The sequence below is a fragment of the Prionailurus bengalensis genome, chromosome B1 (genome assembly GCF_016509475.1).
Source record: "Prionailurus bengalensis isolate Pbe53 chromosome B1, Fcat_Pben_1.1_paternal_pri, whole genome shotgun sequence".
NCBI lineage: Eukaryota > Metazoa > Chordata > Mammalia > Carnivora > Felidae > Prionailurus > Prionailurus bengalensis.
Window position 1 is genome coordinate 66694012 of NC_057344.1, and position 25613 is coordinate 66719624.

General features: G+C 33.5%; 1 protein-coding gene across 3 annotated transcripts in view; it reads left to right on the forward strand.

Moving 5' to 3' along the window:
- Positions 1-25613, forward strand: part of FSTL5 (follistatin like 5) — a 796843-nt gene that overhangs the window by 513664 nt on the left and 257566 nt on the right. For all 3 annotated transcript variants that reach the window (XM_043566311.1, XM_043566327.1, XM_043566320.1), the window contains exon 7: positions 21485-21651. In XM_043566311.1, coding sequence (XP_043422246.1) covers positions 21485-21651 — 167 coding nt within the window. The remainder of the gene's footprint in view (positions 1-21484; positions 21652-25613) is intronic.

The window sequence follows — 25613 nt, forward strand, 5'->3', positions numbered from 1 at the left end:
AAGAATGTTAAACATTCTTAACTAATTCTTATTTTTTAATATCTTTTTGGAGGGGTAAGGAAATATAAAATAAGAGAAAATATGTAGTTCTGAATTTGCACATTACTGTATAATATTTATTACACTAAAAAGACTTATAAATTATATGTATTCTATACAGTATGATCTAGTCATTTCAAAATACTGATTATTGGGGTGCCAGCGTGGCTCATTCAGTTACCATCTGACTTTGGCTCAGGTCATGATCTACTGGATTGAGAGTTCAAGTCCCCCATGGGGCTCTTTGCTGCCAGCGTGGAGCCCAATTCAGATCCTCTGTCCCCGTATCTCTCTTCCCTTCCACATGTCCTTGTGTGCTCTCTCTCTGAAAAGTACATAAACATTTGAAAAAATGCTGATTATAAATACAATTTCAACATTTGTGCAAATTCTGACTGTTACTAAAACTAATATTCAGCTGGCATGATTGAATCGATCAGTACCAGTATAGTACTGGTTGTGAAATTTGTTTAGTATACTCCTGATTACAAGGATGAAAAATAAACGTAAAGATGTTTGAAACCTACAAACATCTATCCGTTCATTGCAAAATAGCTCAAAAGAAATGTACCAAATGCTTCTGATGTGTGCTACTGTGTCTCTTAACTAGACTTCATATTTCTTAAATTTTGTGTGATGTAGTTTTTTGTTTTGTTTTGTTTTGTTTTGTTTTTGGCTCGTGACATTTTTTCTAAGTCAGAAAGCATTTGTGTCCTAAAGTATTTGTTTGTAATCCCAGTATTTAAACAGTTTTTAGTGGAATCATTTCAATTGTATGAAGATCATTTTTAATTCACACACACACACACACACACACACCGGCTAGATTTGATTCACTTGACCCACAGCTGGATTTATCTGCTCCATTAATTGATTTCCATAGTTACTCTTTCATGTAATGAAAGTTTTGCCTTGACTATAATTCAGTTTGATTTTTGGACTGCATCTACACATTATTACCATTTGCAGTGTTACACTTCACTGAACTGAATGATTTAATGTGTTTTTCGTTAGTGTCAGAGAGGGACTTACAAACAAGGGAGAGTAGAAAACATGGAATTCCTTTGAATCTTGGTATTTTGAATCTTTCAGTGCCTCAAAGTTTTCAAGGCTTCATAAGTCCACTGTTAGTGTGTGCTTTAAATTTTTTACTTAATCAATGTCAATTTATTGTTTAACAAAATGCTTGCTTTTCCAGAGATCTTCTCCCAGGGATATTTAGAAATTTAGGAATGTATATGAAATTATAAATTTTATTTAATTCTTCCTCCATTTTTTTCTAATTTAATAGAAAAATAAAACATTTAAAATAAAAACAAACTCTAACATCTATGAAAAAGGGTGTAATTCATATCTTCTGGGAAATGTCTGCTTGTGCCAGATCCTTATCCTCACAAATAAAGATGACAGGGAGAGGAAGATGAAAACAAAACAAAGAAACAAGAGCAGAAAAGTTAAAGTCACTGCTGCTTCAACTGACTGAGGGTAGCTCTTCATGAAGCAGATTAAAAAATGAGTGTTAGCGTAAACCTTAGTGGACCAAAAGCTGAAAGGGGATGGAAGGGTTGGAGTGAGTAAATGTATTCCGGGAGGGACAAATAATAGCTTGGAATTGCGACAATATGCACACAGATGGCTATGTGGTCCAAATGCTGATCTAATTAAGTAGACTAAGCTCAGAACATGATGTGACAAGCAAAATGTATGGCATTGGGTCTAGCATCATGTTCAAATCTGTTTAATTTGAATCTCAAAGCTCTGGGTACCTAAAATGAAGTCTGGGCTATATTTCTTTTTAAGATGTTCTTATTCTCTTCTATAAAACAATATGTATGCAAAGAAATATTTTTAAGTTACAATTGCATATTTAATTATTGTTGGTATACAGTTGGTTTAACTTTATATCATATAATTATGTCTTGATTCAAAATTAACTAGAAGAATATAATTAGGAATAAAAGTGTAAATAGCTGAGCTTTGGTGAAATATTATCTTATACTTCCTGGAATATAAGCTCTGTGAAGAGAGGACCTATGTGTTTCAAAAATGTATTCCTCACACCAGAAGAGTATTCAGCACATAGTATGTGCTCAATAACTATTGTTGAAAAGGAAGAAAGATAGCATATCGGTTTATTATTTTTATTTTCTCAATGAATGAATGTCGATTCCAAACTTCACTCATTTAGATTATTTTCTATGTATTTAATAATTATTTATTAATAATTACACTATGTATCAGGCACAGTCCTTTTTCAGTAACTCCTATTTTCTTGCATTTAATTGATTTCTACACTTGTATTCTATTCTATATTTGCCCCCTTTTCCCAATACTAGAATCAATGTAACATAATGGTAACTAGCACACATTCATGGAGCCTGGAGTGGGATTGCTAGATTCAGCTCTCAGCTCTACCACTTACGAGCTATATACCCAAGACTAGTTAACACAATTGTTCCCTGCTTTTGTGTCCCTAACTTTCAAAATGGAATGATAATTCTAACACATACGATTTTTGAGGATTAAACAAATAAAAACTAGTAAAGTGTGGAAAACAGTAATTAGCACATAGTTAATGCTCAATGTATGTTAGCAAATTTTGTCATTTGTGAAAATCATGTCTTACTGAAACCCTTTATTCCTACATATTAACATCCAATGCTTTTGTATGCTTCCTTTTATTTTCTCTTATTTAAATTTTATGCTATCAGTTTTCAGAGTTTATATCATCTTTGCTCCGCTACTTATAACTCTGCAACCTTGAAAAATTACTTAATATCTCTAAGAGATAATACCCCATCAGTAAAATGACAATAGTAACACTACTTCAATATTTACTTGAATGTTTAATACTAAAGAGTTTAATAGAACATCCAGTGTGTACCTAATATTCTATAGCTTCTAGCTATTAAAATTATTGTTGTTGTTTTAAAAATTATTGTGGTTGCTAAAAATTAACCCTGAGTGTGTAGATAAAATGTCAATAATCCTCTTTATCTACTACAAGACATATTTCATTTAGTTTTCACTTCTCTGTCATATAGCAAAGATTCTCTCCCATAATAATCCATAGTTAATCTCCAAAAGGTGTTCTCTAACCAATACTCCTCAGTTTGTTTCTTTCTTTGGCATCCCTTCTGTGTATTCCATTGCATTTATCTAAATTAAATCTCATCCTTTATTGCTGTTTTCCCATTTCTCACTTTCCATCTCTCTGAAACTTTTCTCCACCTTCTGCGGGGTTTACAGTTTATTTTGAAAACATATCTGTAGCTTTCATCAATGCATACTCTTCTTTTGTTGATCAAACGTAATGATAGAGTCCTCTCTGAATTCTACTTGACTCATTTAATTATTACATTCGCTTTCTATAGTCTCAATGATTTATTTGTGTAATTTGTATTATCAGTAGTAGTAGCAATAATGATGAAAACAAGATCTGAGAGAATGTGGGCCTAAGAAACTACAAAGATTGGTTTACTGTTCTTTTGTTGCATTTTTTGAAGCTCAAATGTCTAAGAATTGGGACCAAAGATTTTTGCGAATGTTCTGTCTTTCTTGATGAGGGAAAATGAAGAGAACATATTTATAATTATTCCCTTCACTCCCCTGCCAATATCCTACCTTTAATTAATTTAACTGATTTCTATGAGGGCAGTTTGTGATTTCTATCCAAGGTCCTATGAGAAAGTGTTAAAAGAGTCAGAATTCAAATTCGGAGTCAGACCAGGAACCAGTTTGTACTTTTCCAATGTGATTTGTTCCCTACAACGTATCATACAAATTAGTTTATGTTGACTGATATGTGACATAGCAAGGTCATATCACATATATAATAATATATTACATGCTGTTAAGTCTAATATTTTTGAAATTGTTCCTTTTCTGAGAAAATAAATATATCATCCATATAAGATATATAATAAAGACTTCTAAAGATTTTATATCAGACAGCATCATATTAGCATAAATTACATCATGAATCTAGGTTTTGTTTTCTCTTTAAATTTTTCCTTAAAAGCACATTAATGTAAGTTTTTTGTAGCAATGTATAAAATCTGATTATACAGCATGCCTTCAAGGAAAAGAATATATTTTTTCTTATCTCATGAGAATTACAATATTTGCACTCCTTAAGAAAAATACTACATCCAAGTTTATGCTTTCATGATAAACAGTAAATCCCTGCTTCTTAAAACCACCAAATTAGAATTTTGATAAATAAAAAATGGATTATGTAAAAATACTTCCTATTTAACTGTGCTAATTATAGCGCTTTGCCTTTATGAGCATAAGAGGAATTAGTTAAGAATCTCAGTGTGTTCCTGGGTTGCTATTTTAACAAAATGGTGAGTTTAATGTCTCAATTATCTAATATTAAATTGATAATTAAGCATTACTGGGAAAATATTGTGTTCTGTTGTTCATTTGTATTCCAATTTCCAAATTAAGTGAAATTCTAGTAAATATGTGTTTAAAGAGTATGATGTGACACTCTTTATGGATCAAGTTCAAAAATAAGTAATAGCTATATTGGTTTATCAAATTTTCATAGAGGGAATAACACTAATGAAATGTTTCCACATGATTTTAAACTATATATGCTATTATTTTATTACTATCAAGCAATTAAGTTTAAGCAACTGTTTATCATTTGTTTTATTGCTAACTTTTCACTGAAGTGATTAGAAACATATCTATTTTGATATTGATGTGTATATATATATATATAGTGAATTGAAATGTTTATGAAGTGTCCTGCTATATCTATAATTTTGTGTTTATGCCTCTATTACCATTCGCATGATATTAATTTTGTAATAGATATCTCAGCTGAATCAAATCAGAGATTATAAAGCTGAACTCAGGTACTGAAGCACAAGACCTCTGTCAGGAGAGAGAGGCTCTGTTTCCTATGGAGTCTCACAAGGGCAGCAACAGTACCAGGTGCTAAAGCCCCAAAGAGTTCTCCCAAAGATCAGATTTACATGCATCCCAATGTTAAACAGAATGGTACATGTCTTCACTGAAATGTTTCTTTATCAAAGTTAATAGTCCCCCTTTGTGCCTTCTGTATATTGATTGCCCTTGTGACCTAATCCAAGTCTGTCTGCCTGATGCGCAACAAAACCAATCACTGAGACATCAGGGATGCGGCAAGGAAAGTTTATCTGAGAGGCAGCCAAGAGAGGGAAGACAAAGCTCAAATTCGCCTCCCTGAGCAGGGAGAGAACACTTGTTTATAATCATAGGGGTTGAGATTACATACATATTGATGAACTCATGAACTCATGAAGAAAGATGGAGCAAGCACCATGAGCAAACGCATATATAACATACATCCCATGTTCATTTCGGGATGGTGACAACACCAAAATGGGGCAAGGTTCAGCCCCTGACATCAGGAGGTTATCTTAGGACAAGGAGAAGGGGTTACAGGCATGCTCTGAGAGCTGGTATAAACTGGATGAGGTCTTGGATTCATGTTGGGTAAGGAATGCAGAGCCTTGCTTTTTCATAGGCTGGAACCGTATCAGTTGACCTTGAGTCCAGGCTTCTGCAGACAGCTAGTGGGTTACTTAGAGGGGTCTGAACATACACAACAGCAGATTAGGGGAAAACGGTTCTCTGAAAAAGAAGCTTTCAACTTTCTGCTAGTTTCAACCTCATTAAATCTATGGGGCCTGACTTCACCTTTGCTACCTTTTTCTTCATAAACTATTGTCACAGACTTGTGTTTCTAACTTGGTCACTAGATATCTCTTTAATATATAATACATCAACCAAACAAGCCTATCAGGGAGGCCATTGGTATGGTGACATACCTATATAACAGCAGTGGCAGGCCCTCAGGTGTGGCTAGAGAAAAACCCAAATATGCTGCTGCCCAATAGTTCTGTTTTTTTTTTTTTTAATTTTTTTAACGTTTATTTATTTTTGAGACAGAGAGAGACAGAGCATGAACGGGGGAGGGTCAGAGAGAGAGGGAGACACAGAATTTGAAACAGGCTCCAGGCTCTGAGCGGTCAGCACAGAGCCCAATGCGGGGCTCGAACTCACAGACCGTGAGATCATGACCTGAGCCGAAGTCGGACGCTTAACCGACTGAGCCACCCAGGTGCCCCAGCCAATAGTTCTGGTTTTTATGTGTCGGAACAATTTATTTTTTCTAAGACACATGCAAATATAAAAGGGACATGGATCATTTCATTTTATTTCTAGTATTATTTACATCAAACACTAGGGTAGCAATGAAGAAATGAAGTCAATGAGTAATAAGATGAATTAGCTGTACCAAATCGTTTCAATTTTTTCCTCATTTCTATTCTTTCCATTCATCCTTTCTTTCCAAGGAAGTGATTTCTGTTAGAATGTTGATGCTGTAAAGCTTTGAGTTTAGTATCTTGCCAAATATACATTTCCATTACAAAATTTCTATTAATAGTGAGAACCTATGGAGTGTTTTTTTGCATTAATTATTGGATTTTTTTTAATTGTTTACTAAGTAATATCAGCTAAAACAAAATCACTCTTGTTGACAACGTTATATGAAATACAGTGCTTCAGGGGCGCCTGGGTGGCGCGGTCGGTTAAGCGTCCGACTTCAGCCAGGTCACGATCTTGCGGTCCGTGAGTTCGAGCCCCGCGTGGGGCTCGGGGCTGATGGCTCAGAGCCTGGAGCCTGTTTCCGATTCTGTGTTTGCCTCTCTCTCTGCCCCTCCCCTGTTCATGCTCTGTCTCTCTCTGTCCCAAAAATAAATAAACGTTGAAAAAAAAAATTTGAAATACAGTGCTTCATCATATCTTAAAATTGCTTTGATTCTAAGTGAATTAGATTATAAAGGTTAAAATACTATGACTTTTCTGTTTGACAGTTTATAAATAGGTATTGAAATATTGTGCTAATTTTATATAATTTCGAAACAAGTTATAAGTCTTCATGAATTTAAAATAAGTATAAAAATATTCTCAAAAACAATTATTAAAAATATACACATGTCATCTAATAAGATAAATTATGCACTTTGTATCACAAATTAATAAGACAAAACTCAGACTTAAATATAAAAATAGTGACATTTGATAAGTAACATTTATTTGTTATAAAGAAATAAATAGTGTCAAAGGCTAGAATTCATCAGCATATGAGTTTGACCCACTCTTTTATCTACTTAACCAAAAAACGAAAAAAAAAACATGGTTTGCTTGTTTGTCATATGATGCTATAATAAATAGTTTTACTACTTAAGAATTACTAAAAATCTTTTTGGATTTACTTCAGCAGCTTCTTTGAAAATGAATTTATTTTTTAGTACTGTGCACAAAATTTGTTCAAATGAGCAAGATAAAGATAAAGTACCTTAGTGAAATCTCTAAAAAATTGGGAAACTTACTGCAAATATCAAATTCATGTGAAAGACTGAGATTTTTGCATGAAAAAAGCCACAAAATGTAGATTTTGACATTTTTGTACTGGATCCCTTTTCTCAAATAATCAAATATGCTTTAGCAATTAGGAGATCTATACATATAGAATTTCAATTAAAGCCATGCAAGTTCTAATTTCCATAAACACATTTCAATTTGTATGATTTAAATCAAGTGCATTAATTTTAGCAGCCAGTGTATAGAATATCTATTCAAAATTACTGGGTAAAGTGCATTATTGTTCACATATCTTCTTTGTTTTGATGATGAGGATAAATGACCCTAAATCTGAGTTTTTAGGCGTTTAGACAATGTTTGATTTGCTGGAGAGCTTCCAATTGTACTCTATTTACATAGGATTTGTAAGGACCTGTAGTTTCAAGATAGTGATATAGTATAAAATTATGCCTGGAAGATCCTAAGAGAAGTACATATTCAAAGTAATTTAAACTGTGTTTATATTCAGCGAAGATGTATTTCTAGCTTGATAAGTGATAAAAACCACCATTGTATAGAAACAATCAAAAACCTGTAAAAATCCTTAAATTTATAGCTTTTGGGGGGGATAGCTGAAAATAAATGAGGACAATCTGTTTTTCTTCAATTTCTCGACCTCTCCAGAATGATAGACCATAAATAAATGCCACTTGTTCCCTCATTAATACTTTGTAAAGTCCCTCTCTCTTAAGCATGATTGAGAAGTAGGAAGTAAAGGTGAGCAAATACGATGATTTTTCAGAAAAGGAAAACTGATTTCTGCCTTTCAATGAAAAATTGCACCTCACAACTTAGAAGGCAAGGAAGACTATTGCAATAGGGGAAAGACTGAACTCAACTCCGCTGAAACAAAAGGCAAATGAGCTACTAAGCACCACGGTGAGCAAATTGAAAGGTACTGAAGGGTAATGGGGTGAAAATGATGTTGGTCAATTTGATGAGGCCAAGCGTGTCTGCTCATTGGTGCTTGTTGGAGTTAGCCTCACACCTCAGAGAGACTGGGGTAAGAACATATCTTCCTTGATGATTACATTTCACAGGGATGGCTCTGAGGTCCTTGAGAAAGGCATTCCTGGGTGGCATAACTGGCCAGATGATTTACATCTCTAAGGGGCAGAGAAAGAATTTCCAATAGCAAATTTTCAAAGCAAATGCTCTAAGAAAAAGGTCAGAGAACTATAATCTAGACAGGTTTTGTCTAAAATTTGGTCAAACTGAACGGAACATTAAGGCTGTCTATGTCAGATGTAGGTCCCTCTGATTTCTTAGTGAGAAAATGGTGTCAGAGTTGACAAGCGTTCCTTAGAAGGTTTTCTTTCTCATAAGTATTTCTACTAAGCATTTTGGTGGTTAAAGACACATTTGAATTAAAATGTTCCCTATTAAAATGTAAATTCTCTCTTGGAAATCAGGCTTGTTCACAGATTAGTACTGTGAATGACTTACATGGGATAATCAGATTGCTTTCCTTCTGGCTGTGAAATGTGTCCTGAGAATTGGTATTTTGATTGGATGTTAAAAAGAGAGAAGAAATGATCATTGTTCTACATGATAAACTTGGAGAAGACAGACCCAGTAGGATGCTACCACTAGGAACTAGGAATTTACATTTGGGAATGACAAACTTGACTCACTTTTACATTATTATTTTTTTTGTACTCTAAGAGCGTCAATTGTCATAGTTATAGAAACTCCTCCCTTCGTTATTTATGGAAGCTTCAGAGAAGATAAAAAATACAGTGGTAATTTACAAATTCACCCATCTATAAATGGGAACAATTTTCATGTATTCTTTGTGTAATTATTTTATGCTTAGTGTTGTGAACCTAGAAAGGAGAATCCAATAGTTCACATTTAAATAACTAAAGCATGGTGAAGGGATGTAAAATCGGCAGTGTGGTATTTCCATGATGAGGCAATTTTGTATGAAGAGCCAGAGAATAAATATTTTAGGTTTTGTATACAATAAGGTTTCTGTAATGACTACTCAGCTCTGCCTATATAACTGAAATCAGCCATAGACAATACAGTAATACAGGAATATACCTGTGTTCCAATACAACTTTACTTACCAAAACAACCGGTGGGCCTGATTTGGTGTGTGGGCATCATTTGCCAAGCCCAGGACTATGGGAACATTAACTGATGTGAAGAAGGCTCTTATATGCTCAACTCTTACAGCATACCTGAGTTAATACTCTAGTTGCAAACATATGGTCATTTGCATGGAGAAAAAAAAACCAAAAAAACAGGAGGCTGAGAGCTGAGAATTTGTCAGTAAACTTGAAAGTGACAAGGAAAAGAAAGGCTCTCTAGACAGAAATGTCTTTAGAGTTGAAAAGGGCAATTCATTAGCTGATTAGAGCTTGACTGGCTTGAGAATAGCCAACTCCCTTTTTTGTAATTTTCTGTTCATCAATCTTGAAAGCTTTTGACCTGTGCATTAGAAAGGAGATTCCCAGGCTCATAGCTGACACTACTTACTAAACCTGATGCTTTCCCAATTGTAAATGAATAAATTGGTATTCCACTATAAACAAAAGTATCCTGTGATTTTGATTAGCTCAGTCAATCCCCAATAGCTTAATTAATTCTGGATGAATTGTTAAATTTGTTTCTGAATTCGCATAGCTGAGACCCAGTCTTCTGAAGCTATGAAGAGCTGCCAAAATGAACAGCCAGCGTTCAATTCTGCATCTTTCAGGTCTATTCACTGCAACATAACAGGGAGACTCTAACTCTGTAAAACTTCATAGTGTAGGCGAATGCTCTGGATCCCAGTTTCAGTTTTATCAGTTAATAGCAGTGTGTTAAGGCAAACAACAATCTTCCCCTTTACCTGAATTGTTTTAATTAGGCAAACAATACTAAAATCTTTTTCCAGTCTGAAATGCTCAAAATCTATATTACATTGCATGGAGGGAATAGTTAATTCATTTAGCTCTGCCGACTGACAGTAATCTAAAAATTGGTGACAAAATTTCAATTTATTAAAGACAGAGCAAATAATGTGTCATTTGATTGACTCCAACATTAACATCCTGGGGTTTCCTTGAGATAAGTTGAAGGAACGAACACAGGTTAACATTCTATCCTTATATCTGTAATAGCTTTTTAACACAGCACTGAACACACTGTTAACATACAGGAAATGGGTAGTGATTAGCTGATTGCTTTGCCCTGAGTGACAAATGAGGATTCACGGGCGAACTCTTCACGTTAGATTCTTTCCTTCTCATGTCTATGCAATTGCTCCTCGTAATTTATTACACTGAATTCCATTTATAAGTGATCATACTGAAGCTTTTAAAAGATTATTAGAGATAGTAGATTTATTCAGTATTTCACGTATTCAGTAATTTAGGCATTTAGAGAGTAATTTCAGATTTTCTCAAATCACACATGGTATTTATTCCACAAATTGTACAGTAGAAAGATATTTGATAATTTCAACATTTCATTATATTTTTCTTGATTTTTGAAGGTAGAAAGTGATTATCATTATGTTCAATAGGCTTTTTTTTTTTTAACATACATATTAAGTACATTAAAGGCACTTAGAGTGTATGTAAGAGTAGAACTAAAGTAGAGCCTAAATTGCCTTATGGGTCATGAGCCTGGATTTTTTTCTTATGTTTAAGTAATATCAATGAAAATCAAACCAATACAATTTATATAAGCAGCCCTTTTTTCAAACAGATCATAATGTTATATTTCTATACATGGTAAAATGAGACCTATTTTAACTTACACATACTTCAATAGCTCTTCATTAGTAGTAACAGCTGTGGCATATCCAGAATTTACTAAAGACCAGGCACAGTAATAAGTATTTTAAAATATCATATTTTCACAATATTCTTAAGAGTTAGGCACCATCTTTATTGTAGAGATGGAAAAATTGAGAGTTTAAATCACAGAGTTTAAATAATTAGTCAAAAGTCTTCTGGGGGTGCCTGAGTGGCTCAGTCAGTTGAGCGTCCAACTTCGGCTCAGGATAAGATCTCACAGTTCACAAGTTCGATCCCCATGTCGGGCTCTGTGCTGACAGCTCGGAGCCTGGAGCTTGCTTTGATTCTGTGTCACCCTCTCTTTCTGCCCTTCCCCCACTCACGCTGTCTCTCTCCCTCAAAAATATAAATAAACGTAAAAAGTGTTTTTAAAAAAGTCTTCTGAATAGTGTGCATTAGAAATCAAAGGTATCCAAGTCATGTCTCAAATGTGAGTCTTCTTGATGATGTATTTCATGCTTTTATCCTCCATGCTCTTCAGACTTCATTGTCATTAGCGTGTATCTTTTTAAGATGATTGCTTTGCAAGACACCCTAAGATAGTATTTTTTTTTCTTCTCTGTAATTGTGATCAAAGACCAGAACTCTTCCCTTTGCATTAGCCATACTTAGTGCGTTGGGGAAAGTTCCTATTTGATCACCAAATGGCTGGTGAAGTTTCATTGATCTCTTTCTCACGTAATAGAATTACAAATGAGTGGGAGTGGAAAAGAGACAAAGGAAAAAAAAAAAGCAGGATCATAACATCATTACCTCTTAGGGTAGTTGTGAAGACTAAATGAATCAAATACAGTAAAATCTTGGTTTGTGAGCATAATTCATTCCAGAGACATGTTTGTAATCCAAAGTGCTTGTATATCAAAGCGAATTTCCCCATAAGAAATAATGGAAACTCAGATGATTTGTTCCATAACCCAAAAATATTCATATAAAAATGATTATAAGGGGTGCCTGGATGGCTCAGTCAGTTAAGCATCAGACTTCAGCTCAGGTCATGATCTTACAGTTCACAAGTTTGAGCCCTGCGTTAGGCCCTGTGCTAACAGCTCAGAACCTGGAGCCTGCTTCTGATTCTTTGTCTCCCTCTCACTCTGTCCCTCTCTCTCCCTCTCTCCCTCTCTGTCTCTCTCTCTCCCTCTCTCTCTCTCTCTCTCTCTCTCTCTCTCTCTCTCTCACACACACACACACACACAAATAAATAAACATTAATTGTTTTAAGTTTATAGTACTTAATATAATACAAAATAATGAAAATACAACATATAAAGAAAAACAAATTAACGTACGCTTACCTTTGAAAATCTTCATGGCTGGTGTAAGGAAGACAAGAGAGAGGAGGGTTATTGTGTAGGATGATCTTCACTATCACTAATGGAATCCCTGCTATGTATTGGCTCAATGGAATCTTTTTCTGCATGGGAGCCATTGTATATGCTTGCACGAATATTGGCTACAGTACAGTATTAATAAACTCTTTTAACCACTATTTAATGTGACTTGCAATAAGGCAGTGGAGGAAGGGTCTATGTCTGCTGGCAGCCTGACCCAGAATGAAGCAAAACATTCCTAAGCTTACTCTTGTGTGGAAAAGTAAAGAACTGTCCATAGGTGCTTTGAAATGCCAAAAAAAATACACTAGTGCCAGTTGTGGGCACCTTCCAATGTTCTGAAAAACCACTAATTTCTGCGAAACACTGTGGCCTGAGACAGAGCATCCAAGCATGGGAGACTGTCACCCACAATCCTACAGAGACAGAGAGAGAGAGAGAGAGAGGAACAACTGGCTCAGTTGTGATATGTTCAGTGTCACATACTACTCATAGCAAGACATCGCTCGTTTATCAAGTTAAAATGTATTAGAAATGTTTGCTCGTCTTGCAGAACACCAGCAGAACAGGTTACGCACAATCCAAGGTTTTATTGTACTTAGAACAGTGTCTGACAAATAGTAAGTGCTGAATAAATGCTGACGGCTACTTTCTATTTTTTACCTTAGTCCCCCAAGGAGCACTCACTTGTAAAGAGATTTTAAACTGGATATAATATAGCTTGAAATATCAATACCTTATTATTCCAGCTTATATACCTATAATGTTAAAATCATCCAGTTGTCTCTACCTTTGAAGTTTTCCAAATTGAAATGTTAAAATTAACTTGATTACTTTGGGTAATCATCACCCAGCTCTTTGTTGGATACAATTTTTGTTAGGTCAAATTTCAAAGTGAAATTATTCCTCATAAAAAAGAATTATTTCCCAAATTGTTACTGTCATACATATCACTGAATGAATAGACTTATTCTTCCCATATTTCAGTTTAAAATTCAACTGTATATAATTTATTTGAAAGAGAGAAATTAAATATACTTGAAGAGAAAAGTTGAATGGTAATTGTACTACATTTATAAGATCGTGGAAAGAGCATCAAAATCATGACTGAAAAAAATGTGACTTAATATTGTAACATGTAAGATGTCTTTCAGTGTTATCAAAATATAGTCCTGTCTATAATTCTGTATTGTCCTTATTACAGAATTATAAAGAGATGACAAAATGAATTTCCAATTTTGTACAAGAAACTTTGCTCAGTTGTACAGAAAATCTCTTATTGAAAAGTCTTTTTAAAATATCTTCCCATAACTTTTAGATCCCTCCAATGACACAGGAAAAAATGACCTTTTTATTTTAACTAACTGCTACATACTTTATTTACGCTTATGATTATAACTCCTTCTGGTTTCCTTCACAATTTGTGGTGGAAATAATTCCATTTTCACTTGTATTCTCAGAATTTTCCTCTCTACTGATTCTTTTTTTTTTTTTTAGGATAAACTCAGTATTTTTTAAAATCCTAATTCCAAAACCAGATTCTTCTCTCCCAAATTAGACCTCTTCTTTCCCCCACCCCTCACCCTCGCTGTCTAATGTATTAAAGATCTAGAAAATATATGCATTGCTACCTCTCTTAATTTTTATATATATATAAAATACTATATATATATATATATATATATATATATATATATATATATATATATATATATAACATACAAACACTCTGCCTTCTCTGTGTCACTTTCGGCTTCCACAAGGCACATGGATAACTTTGTCTTTGGAAACATGAACTGGCGGGGCAAGTTTGTGTAGAAGAGACTATTTACCAATGGGGAAAGAAACTATATATGTGAATTCTCCCTCCAGGAATATAGGAATTTATGTTGTTTCATATTCTTCCTGACACTTGCTATCATGAGACTTTGTAATTTATGCCAGTGTGAAAGTTTTGGCTTAAACCTGCTTCTCCCTGATTACACATATTGTTAAATACTTTTTAGATTTTCCTTAGCCATATGGATTAATTAATTCATAGAGTATTTGTTCAAGTCTTTGTTTGGTGGTTCTTTGGACTTTGTCATTTACTTATTGATTTTTAGGTGATCTTTATTCATTCTACATATGAGCTTGTTTTGCGGATGACAAGTATCTTTTCCTGCTTGGCAGCTTACATTTTTGGTCTCTTAAAAGTATATTTTGAGGGGCGCCTGGGTGGCGCAGTCGGTTAAGCGTCCGACTTCAGCCAGGTCACGATCTCGCGGTCCGTGAGTTCGAGCCCCGCGTCAGGCTCTGGGCTGATGGCTCGGAGCCTGGAGCCTGTTTCCGATTCTGTGTCTCCCTCTCTCTCTGCCCCTCCCCCGTTCATGCTCTGTCTCTCTCTGTCCCAAAAATAAATAAACGTTGAAAAAAAAAATTTTTTAAAAAGTATATTTTGAGGAATAGGTCATGTAAATTATCATGTGGTTAAACTTGTAAATCATTTCCCTTGTGGTGAGTTTGATGTTGCTGTTGTTTTTGTTTGTTTTCATTTTGATTTTTTTTTTCTGTGCCTTAAAAAATCTTTCTCTACCCCAGGGTTATGAAGATATTCTTTTATGTTATCAGGCATTCTTGAAGTGTCAAGGTATAATGTTAAACTTTAATAGTTACATTTAAACACTTTCTTTGCTCTGCTTTCTTTCACACATCTTTGAGCTTCCACCTAGGAGCATTTTCCTTCGCCAGAAGAATCTCCTGCAGAATTTACTTTAAGACAAGTTTACTAGAGATCAATGTTCTTATTGTTTTTAAAAACGTATTTATTGGGGCACCTGGGTGGCTCAGTCGGTTAAGCATCCGACTTCAGCTCAGGTCATGATCTCACAATCCGTGAGTTAAAGCCCCGCGATGGGCTCTGTGCTGACACCTCAGAGCCTGGAGCCTGCTTCATATTCTGTGTCTCCCTCTCTCTCTGCCCCTCCTTTGCTCATGCTCTGTCTCTCTCTCTCTCAAAAATAAAAACATTAAAAAAAGTTTAAAAATGTATTTATTTATTTTTTATTTATATGTATAAAATATTGAGGTTGATTTTATTTTGTTTTATCATCTATACGATATCATTCACTAGCTTCTTGTTCCTGTTTTTGTTAATGATATCAGTTACTTTTCTAGTTTACTTACTGTGAAGGCAATCTGTTATTTTTTTATTTGCATAATTTTAAGAATATCCTTTCTCTTTGATTTTTCTCTAATTTTACTACTAAGTGTCTAGGTGTAGATTATTCTAGTTTTTTGTTTTCTTTGCTTCACATTTGATGATCTTCAATCTGATGATTGGTATCTTTCAATGGAAAATCCTCAGGTACTATTTCTTCAAATACGTATTACTTTTGTTTTATTTTCTTTGTTTTCTCCTTTTGGGGTTCCACACAAACCTATTTTTGTTACCCTCGCCCATATTTTCAACTCTTTATCTTTTTGCTTTTCATTCTGTAGTGTTTCTTTTAATCTCTTCCCTAGTTTACTAATTCTCTTTTCTACTGTGTCTAATCTGTTCTTATGTGCAACAATTTAATTCTTAATTTCACTTACTACATTTTCTACTTATATAATTTCTACTTGGCTCTTCCATGAATTTATAATGTTTATTGATTGCATGTCTAAGGTCTTTGTCAAATTTCCTAACTTGATTATATTTTCATAAACAATACATTTTATAATTCTGATGAGTTTGTTACTACTGTGTGGTATTTCTGCTTATTCTCATCATGTTGTCTTCTCTCTGTGAATGCCATATTATCCTTAATTGTTTATTGGGAATTTTATTTTCAGAATTGCTTATAATAATGATCGAATGAGTAGGATGATATTATTTTACTATACAGGGGAAGATTTTATATTTTATGAGACACCTAGATAAAAGTGAGCTGTAGTCCATCCTATTCACTTGCAGAGTAAGACATCTTCAAGTTCAAGTACAAACAGCATCTAGTCCATTATTGCATGTATCCTATATGGCTGGAGGAACAAAAGCCACCAAAAGGCTTTAAGCCTCAGTCATGTTCTCAAGATGGAAAATTTCATAAAGGGATTTGTGACTCAAGGTGCAATCTTATCTCTCAAAGTTACAGTTCTCTCCAAGGCATAGATTGAGCAATTCCTCACTGTCCTGTTATCTCTTTCATGAGATAAAAATAAGAAGGAATGAGAAAGAATATGTCTCTCATATAGTCTTTTAAAATTTGTATTTGTATTTATTCCAGGGTTGTTTTTGTTGTTGTTGTTGTTGTTGTTTGTTATGTTACTTCTTTAGTAGAAGAGTTAGTCCAAATTATCTAATCCATTGCTACCAAAGGAAAATTTCTAGATCTCTTATTAAATTTATTTTGTTTTATTTTTGCAATGCATATTCTGATATAAACATACAATAGTTTACAGATAAGCAATTAGTATTAAAAAATTCCAGACATTTTATCACAGTAAATTAGGGTATATCTTGACATGTCTAAATTAGGTAAGAATTAACATTTATTTTGAAATTACTTATTTCTTGACAAAAGATACCATCAGAATTTTCTAGTTAGTTAAGGAGTGTGTCATTGAGTAAGTGTGGTTTTATTATGAGAATAATTAATTACACCACTTAGGATTTGTAAGTGTCTTTTTTGGTGTGATGCATTTCTTACTTAAGTATTTTATTTTTTCTGTTTTTAATTAGTAATTACTTTTAATGAGGTAGAGAAGGGAAAAACACATGTAATTTGAAAATGTTGCTGATAAAATTTCTTCCACTTTTCATTCCTATAATAATAATTATATGCATAATTAAGGCAATAAGACTATAGAACTGGTATTAAAATATTCAACATAAGTATGTACTTAGGAACTTGGAAGGAACAGAATCCTGTTTATGATAAATTATATTTTTCTAATGATTTTAAAATAATTGATTTTTAAATCAATTTTTAAGTCAGTTACTAAAATCTTCTTTTTAATTGGTGTTTCACAAATATTCATAGTATTTTATTCCTTTTTTGGTACTATTTTAAGAACACATACTATTTTTACACATGTTCCTATTACTATTTCTATCACCTAGTTTCTATTGGAATAAATGCTTTAAAAATACTTACCTACTGTGGTTGAAGTTGTACTCAATTGTACTTGTCTCTCTCTGGTTTTAGGTTCTGCTAGTATAGATAATTTTTCATTCCTTTGTAAGCGAGCTCTTAATATTCCTGTTAAGTCAAGTTGTGAAAATGAGAAAGTGAAGAAAGGGTTCCAAAGGGAGACACTATTTTACTTGCCTCTTCCTTTTCCCAAGTAATCAAAAGAAAAGCTGATCTAGAAATGGCATTAATAGTCTTCATAAGATGAGATTAGAGGAAACGCCACACCTGGATCTCTGATTTCTTCCCTTGAATACTTGAGAGGTCCTCCACTAGGAGACAAGGCTTATAGGTCAAAAAACGTGCTGAAGTGTTTCAAAAAATCTAGTACCATCTGTTGAACCTAGCCTGTATGTGATTTTACTCAAAGACTTTGATATGTGTGCTATTTTTGGAGCTGAAAGGATGGAGGTGGGTACAAAAATGGTAGATCTTATTTTCTACAAAGTAGTTGTCTTCACATAACTAGCATAAGCTGTTTGTGGATAGAATGCTGTAGAATGAAATATGCTTTCATTTAATGTATATCTATGAAAATGTAGATTAATCCTAATTAATAAGGAATTAAATTTTCAATATTTTTTCCTTGGAACTAATTTCTGAACTAACAACTTTGAACACTAAATATCCACAAACACTCAGAGACAACCAACCTGTACTAATAGCTCTTAAAATAAACGTTAAATCGGCTTACAGATTGATTCATAGTTATTGTTTTGGGTCGTTAATCTAGACATATCACCATTTCTTTATAAAACATAAATCCAATATGATTTATATGTATGTTCTTTACCATTAAAGCAGGTTTAATGAAATTTAGAATATAAGAATAAAAACGTTTAATGTCAGTGACTTTGTGAGATTAAATCTTTGCTTGTTAATAGCTATCAGAAAGACTAGTAAAATAAGTATGACAGTTTTGTAGGTAAAACAAATTTCGCTGCTATACATATTTAAGCAAAGAACCACTTGATTTTGAGAAGTAGCAAGTGAACATAATTGGCTTGGTGTATGTAGTTCTATGTGATATACTAGAAAGAGGAGAAATGTATATGTAACATGAAATATGCAGGAAAAGGGGCGCCTGGGTGGCTCAGTCGGTTAAGCGGCCGACTTCGGCTCAGGTCACGATCTCGCGATCCGTGAGTTCGAGCCCCGCGTCGGGCTCTGTGCTGACAGCTCAGAGCCTGGAGCCTGTTTCATATTCTGTGTCTCCCTCTCTCTCTGACCCTCCCCTGTTCATGCTCTCTCTCTGTCTCAAAAATAAATAAACATTAAAAAATAAATAAATAAATAGAAATATGCAGGAAAAATTCTAAACAGTTTTCAAAATACATATCATTATTTAATAATACATATCACTAAGATAGTTTTAAAAATGATTTTAAAATGTAATTTCCAAATTAAAGAAAATTTTTTACTGTGCTTGTTAATATACCCTGGGTGAATAGTAATTCTTGTTTCTCATTAGGCATCCTCTCAAAAAAATTACATTTTAGAAAGATGTCCCACATTGTTATGCCCTATCTTTCATTTACTCTAACATGTTCATATTATCTAATTAGCATTGTTAATGCATAACTACCAAAAGCACAACTGATTTGAATGCCCCGGGATCTAATACCAAATGATGGAGGTTAGTGAAGAGATTCCAAAGTGACTTAGTAGCAATTATATTGCTAAATGTCAGAATAGCCAATGCTATTGGCTATTGGCATTGGTCAGAATAGCCAACGCTAACATATGGATTTTAGAATCAGATGTCCCCATTGTCTCTTGGATGATTTTATGAGAAACCAGAAGCTGGAATTCAGAAATGTTATTTAAAACTATAAATAATCCTTATGATACTCTCATGATGTTTTTACTCTTATAATTCTCTCTTTTTCTATAAGTTTATCATATTTTAAAAAACCTGAAGAACACTGTGTTTGAAAATTTCAGATGTTTTCTATGCTTAATTGGTCAAACATATAAAATATAGATAAATAAATAAATAAATAAATAAATAATAACAGAATTAGTATTAAAGAGAAGCTTAAACATATTGCTTATGTTCTTATTACTCAGGAAACTCTGAAATATAATGTGAATACAGATGAATGTCATTAGGCAACATTAGGCTGCCAATACAAATGACTGAGCAACATGCTTGTTACCTATTTCTATCATTTCTTGATGTAATGACAAAAAGAATAATCTTGGGCTGAGTATCATAGGGTTTTTCAGTTTCAAAAGCATGCCTACCCCCTTCTTTGACAACACAAACACTTCTGACTTAAGTAATTAAGGCCTTTAAATTTAGAAACTAGATTTTATATAACAATGTAAGGGTCAGTTTATTTCATTTATTTTCATAAGGTAATGGTGTGGCAGACAGTGGTTCATGACAATAGAGATCATTTAACATTCATACTTAGCATGTGTATGTGAGGAATTGTTTAATCCTGGTCTTACGTTACAAAAATGCATGCCATTTTTGACATTGCTTTTTGTGATTGCACCAAAAAATAAAGTAACTGTTTATCAAATAGTTACATTCTATAAACTATTTGATAGGCATTTTTCTTCCTTCTCAAGAGGACACATGATTCAGAAAGAGAAAAAAAGAAGGTAGAATGGTGAAAGGAAAGGACAGCGGCTTGTGGAGGAAACAGCAAGGATAGCACCTGATCATATTTATCGCAAATTAAAATCCATCACTTTCTCTACCCAATGCCCCCGTGAAAAATATCATCAATTGCAACAAAGGAACAAAAGAAAATCATTGTTCCTCCCCACACTACCCCCATGGAAATTTCAGTTCAGAATTGTGGTTTGTGATATTTCTAACCTGGCTAAAACTGAGCAAAGTCAAAATGCAAGACTCACTCATAGCATAGAAAAGACAGTGCCTGTGAATGTCAGCTGAGAAAACTAAAGGGCAACTTTCAGGTGGAAGAAAACTGGTAGGCTTATCCAGCCATTTCTCATGATAATCGACAATGACAGAGTTGTTAATTCCCATAATTGGTAAATGTTGTCTGAAAGTAGAAAGGGAAAGCCAGATCCAAGTTACAAATTATATTTACTGGTTCGGCAAAATTATTAGAAGAAATGTGTTGGGTAGTTAAAAATATTATATTTAACTTTAAAATTTAAGGATCAGGAAGCAAGTGTACTATACCAACATTGTCTGACTGATAAAGGCAGCTGGAAGAATTTCACTTAATTACTGTGTGGTTGGTGAACTTCAGTTTTTCCTCCTTCAACTTCCCAAATAAATCTTACTCCTTTAAAGTCAATTTACGTTTCCCAGCATAATGATGCATTTTACCCATTCAGCTATGCTAGTGTTCTCTGAAGCCAGCCAGCAATGATCTCACCACACCTACAATATAAATCTATCAGTGAATAAACAACATCATTTTTATTTCAATGCCGATGACACACTACATGTCGATTTGGCAGTTAAATAATTTATCTCTCTTTTGGGTGCAATCTGCCAGGCTTATTATAACTCTACTTCTGATATTCATTTCATGTTTAATAGTTCTTTGCCTCATGAGGATGCTTGTCAATCAATTAAATTGAAATGTCATTCTGACCTTTTATTGGAAACAATTTACTCTTTTTTTTCATTTCATCACAAGCTTTTTTCAATTTTATTCAAACTAAAAGCCTTAATTACTAGTATTCAGAAACTTTATAGTAATTAACCTTATAAAACTACAGGCTTATCAACATTACTGACACTTTATCTTTACAGAGGTTATCCAGTTGAGTCTGCCTGAAGATCAGAAACTAAGCATTACAGCAGCAACCGTGGGACAAAGTGCTGTTCTGAGCTGTGCCATTCAGGGGGCACTGAGACCCCCCATCATCTGGAAAAGGAACAATATTATTCTAAATAATTTAGATTTGGAAGACATCAATGTGAGTACATACATAGGTGTTCCTTTATAATTTGTGTATTTCATGTGATATACTCTAGGCCTTGTGAAGTCTGAGTAGCTTAATGAATATTGGGTGTAGTGTAGAAGAGAATTGGAACATTGTCATATCCACACTACTGGCTAGGATGTGCACTATAGATCACATGAAATTATCCAAATCACTTGTGTAGGTGTGGTAAGCAGGTAATGTAGCACTGTGTTGGTGGGATCATATCAACTTAAACCAATAATGTCTGCCTGTCAGAATTTCTACAATTATTAACAATTAATCTTTATGTATTTGCTATTATGGTTAAGCAACCACCTTTAGCTTGTGAGGTGTTAAATTGGGGAAAGGCGGTTTTTGCTTCAAATTCTTCATAATGTATTAGAAATAATAAATATCAATCAAGCAACAAATGGTTTATTTTTTCTAGAATGAAATTGGAATATATTTTTCAACTCAGTTCTCTCCTAGAAATTCAGAATCTAAACTCAATTTGAAAGGTTACTGCTCTGAAAATGAAACAGAAATAGAACAAACTTCAGGGTATTCATCTGTTTCTTCCACGCTATGCGTTCCAAGTGGGGATTAAAATGTATACATCATCCTAGATGATGAAAAGAAGTAAAAATTGTGCATTATGGGATGCCCATGGAAATGATGTAGGGCAATCTTTTGTCTTAGTGATTTGGGGATTTTATGATCTCTTTGCACATAAATTTTAGTTATTTTTTATTATTGCTCGGGAAAGCCATCACCTATCCACTCATTCTTTATTGCTTCATAAAGAAACCCTAAAACACAGATCTAAGAGAGTCACTTCTATATGTTACATCTTACTAATACTCTTGTTTAATGTCCTCAAATTATTCAAAAAAGAAGCTTTCTAATTTTAATTTTTAAATTTAATATTTTTTCTAACTTTGCTTACATCTGTGAAATTTCTTTGGAGAGTACATGAAGAATAATATTTAATTCTTAAGGTATCATGAACACTGTGCATTAGAACAGCTATAATCTCTGGAGCATTCAACGGTCTTTGAGAGATATCGCCTTAAATAAAGCCACATTGGGTTTGCTTTTTATGTTGTTATGTCTACATTTTATCTTTTATTTTTCTATCTTCATTCTTACTATCATGTTTTCCACTGTTATTTCCAGAGGCCCCTGTATTCTATGGTGCTGTGGTTTGAATACCTTAAAATAAGCTCATTTGAATTGTTTCAAGAATAAGAAAGGGTATGCTATGAGTAATACCCTGTGGAAAAATTGTAAAAATGGGCACATTCTTGTGCATATGTCTTGTAAATTATTTACTTACTTCTTAACTTTTGACTCTGTTCTAGAAATGTGAAATCTCTAGAAAAATGATTATAGATAAGTTAGATGTCTAAAATATATGTGAGCATTAGATAAATTCTGGTATCAATAAATACATTTTTATTAAAGTTATTTTGGTTACATTTCATAAAGCAGGAAATTTTAAGAAATTTAAAAACATTTTCAAGAGTTGGAAAGTTTCAATTTCATTACAAGTCATATTTAAATAAGTTGGACAAATGTTCATAATCTGTAGTATACACATAACTGCCAGCATTCCAAATAAAACTGTAGGGATATCTTTGAAAGGGATATTTATTTAATGTCCCAATGTACTACTGGAGTTTTCATTTAATGCATTTACCAGTAGAACTAAAGTGTGAAATAAAGCAGTTATAAACTATTACTTATTGTGTTTTGTTTTATACTTATTCTTGCTTAAAGTCTGCTAAAATATGGACCACACCATGTAAATAAACAATCTGTCTATCTATCTATCTATCTATCTATCTATCTATCATCTATCTATTTCCATCCATCTGTATATAGTGTATAGTTTATTGTAGTTAATAAACTATATAGTTTTAAAATATATAACTGTATTAAATATAATAAACTATCATAGTCAACCATATATTATAGTATATTATACATATTATTATATTGTGTTTATTATATAATAGTTAAACTATTCTAGTTTATTTGATAGATAGATAGATAGATAGATACACACAGAGAGTGGACATATGATGTGTCTTCTGATTACTCAACATCTTTTGAACACCCCTTCAAATATTTTGTCAATGCTTGGATTTTTTTCTTCCCCAAGGTACAAACCAAAGTCTTATTTAATTAGCCTTCTTTGCAGTTAGGGAGTATATATGTAAATAAAGCTCTAACAAAAAGACTGCTAAAGGCTTCATTTCATAAGCAAGAACAGGGAATTACAGGTACTTTACAGAATTCACTCTCCCATCCATTCGTCCTTATAAGTGCTGTGGCAGCAGATTCTACTTGCCAGGACATTAGTGATAAAAGTTCTGGAGTTGGTCAGTGTTTAGGTGTAATTGGGTTTTCATTGGACAGTGTCAACATGTGGCTTGTGCATTTTTCCATAAGGATGGCTTCTCATTCCATAAGGATGACACTCAGCTCTGGATATTCTATGACCTTCCTACTATCTTCATTAAATGTCTTTCTTGCTTAAAACTCGCTAGAATGGGTTCTATTGTTTGCCTCTAAGAATGTTGTTTAATTACATTTTCAGGTGTACTATGTTAAGAAACATCTATAAATTACATATTCTTTTTTTTTAAAGTTAAATTATTTTGAGAGAGAGAGAGCCGAGGAGGGTCAGATTGAGAGAGAGACAGAAAGAATATTCCAAGCAGGTTCTGCACTGTCAAAGCATAGCCTGATGAGGGGCTAGAACTCACGAACTGAGGAGATCATGACCTGAGCCAAAATCAAGAGTCGGGCGTTTAACAGACTGAGCTACCCAGGTGCCCCTATAATTATATCTTCTTGAAATGTATATTTCATCATTAGATATAGATTTTGTATGTGTTGAAAGACCAAAATGACCTCAGTATAGTAAAATACATTCATTGTTTATAAGAAAAGAGAACTTCAAACCTTTCAGATATGAGTCAGTTTTATACCTACTTTGTACATATTTATTTTCACAAAAGTGGGTTTAGTTACCATTAAATTATGTAAGGTTAAAATTATAACCACTGACTTAGTGATAGTTTTCAAAATTCTTTCTCATTATTTAATATATATTAGGTAGGATTTAATATATACTTACCTAGGCAATACATACATACTTTCTGATTGCAAAAGATTAAAATAATATAGACATATTTTTAAAGCATAACTACCCCTTGTTTTATTTCCACTTACTCTCATTTTTAGGTGCAGAAGAAATCCTGTGAGATTGCTTTTAATCTCCCTTCTATGAGCTGCAGATATAATTTTATTTTTTTAGGAGGCTAGATTCATATTAATCCTCATTATGTCACTACTTTATTATCTTATTAGTCCTAAAGACAACTACATGAAGCAGGGAATCTTATCCCTATTTACCTATGTGGAGATTTATGCTAGAGAGTTGTTCACCCAAGGTTGTTGAGCTGATAAATGGTACAGCTGGAATGTTTATATGGCCTGATAGACTCTAGTTCTTGAGCTTAACCACTGCATGGAAGTGAGATGGTCTGTCATTTTATGCTACCCTTTGAAAAATGTACCCCAAATAATTCTGGCCCCTATACATTACTAATAGATTTTATATCCTCGGTTATTATGTGTGAGACAGATTGATATTGTTAATGTTAGAAGACTTTCATTTTGCTTGTCTTCTGTCTTCTGTTTTGTATCAAATAAATAAAAGAACATCACTGAACTACTGGAGGCAGTGACAGTGGTTTGCAACACAGGCTGGGGATTCACACTGTCTGAATTCCAATTAATATTCAATCTCTTGGGAATGATGTGCTCTCGTTATTCAACCCACCTATGCCCAGCTTCCTTATCTGTAAATTGAAGCTAACAGTAGAATGAACTCATTTTTGCGCAAGAGCTAATGGCATAAAGCATTTTAAAACTGGTAACACTGTGTGAATCATACTGTAAAT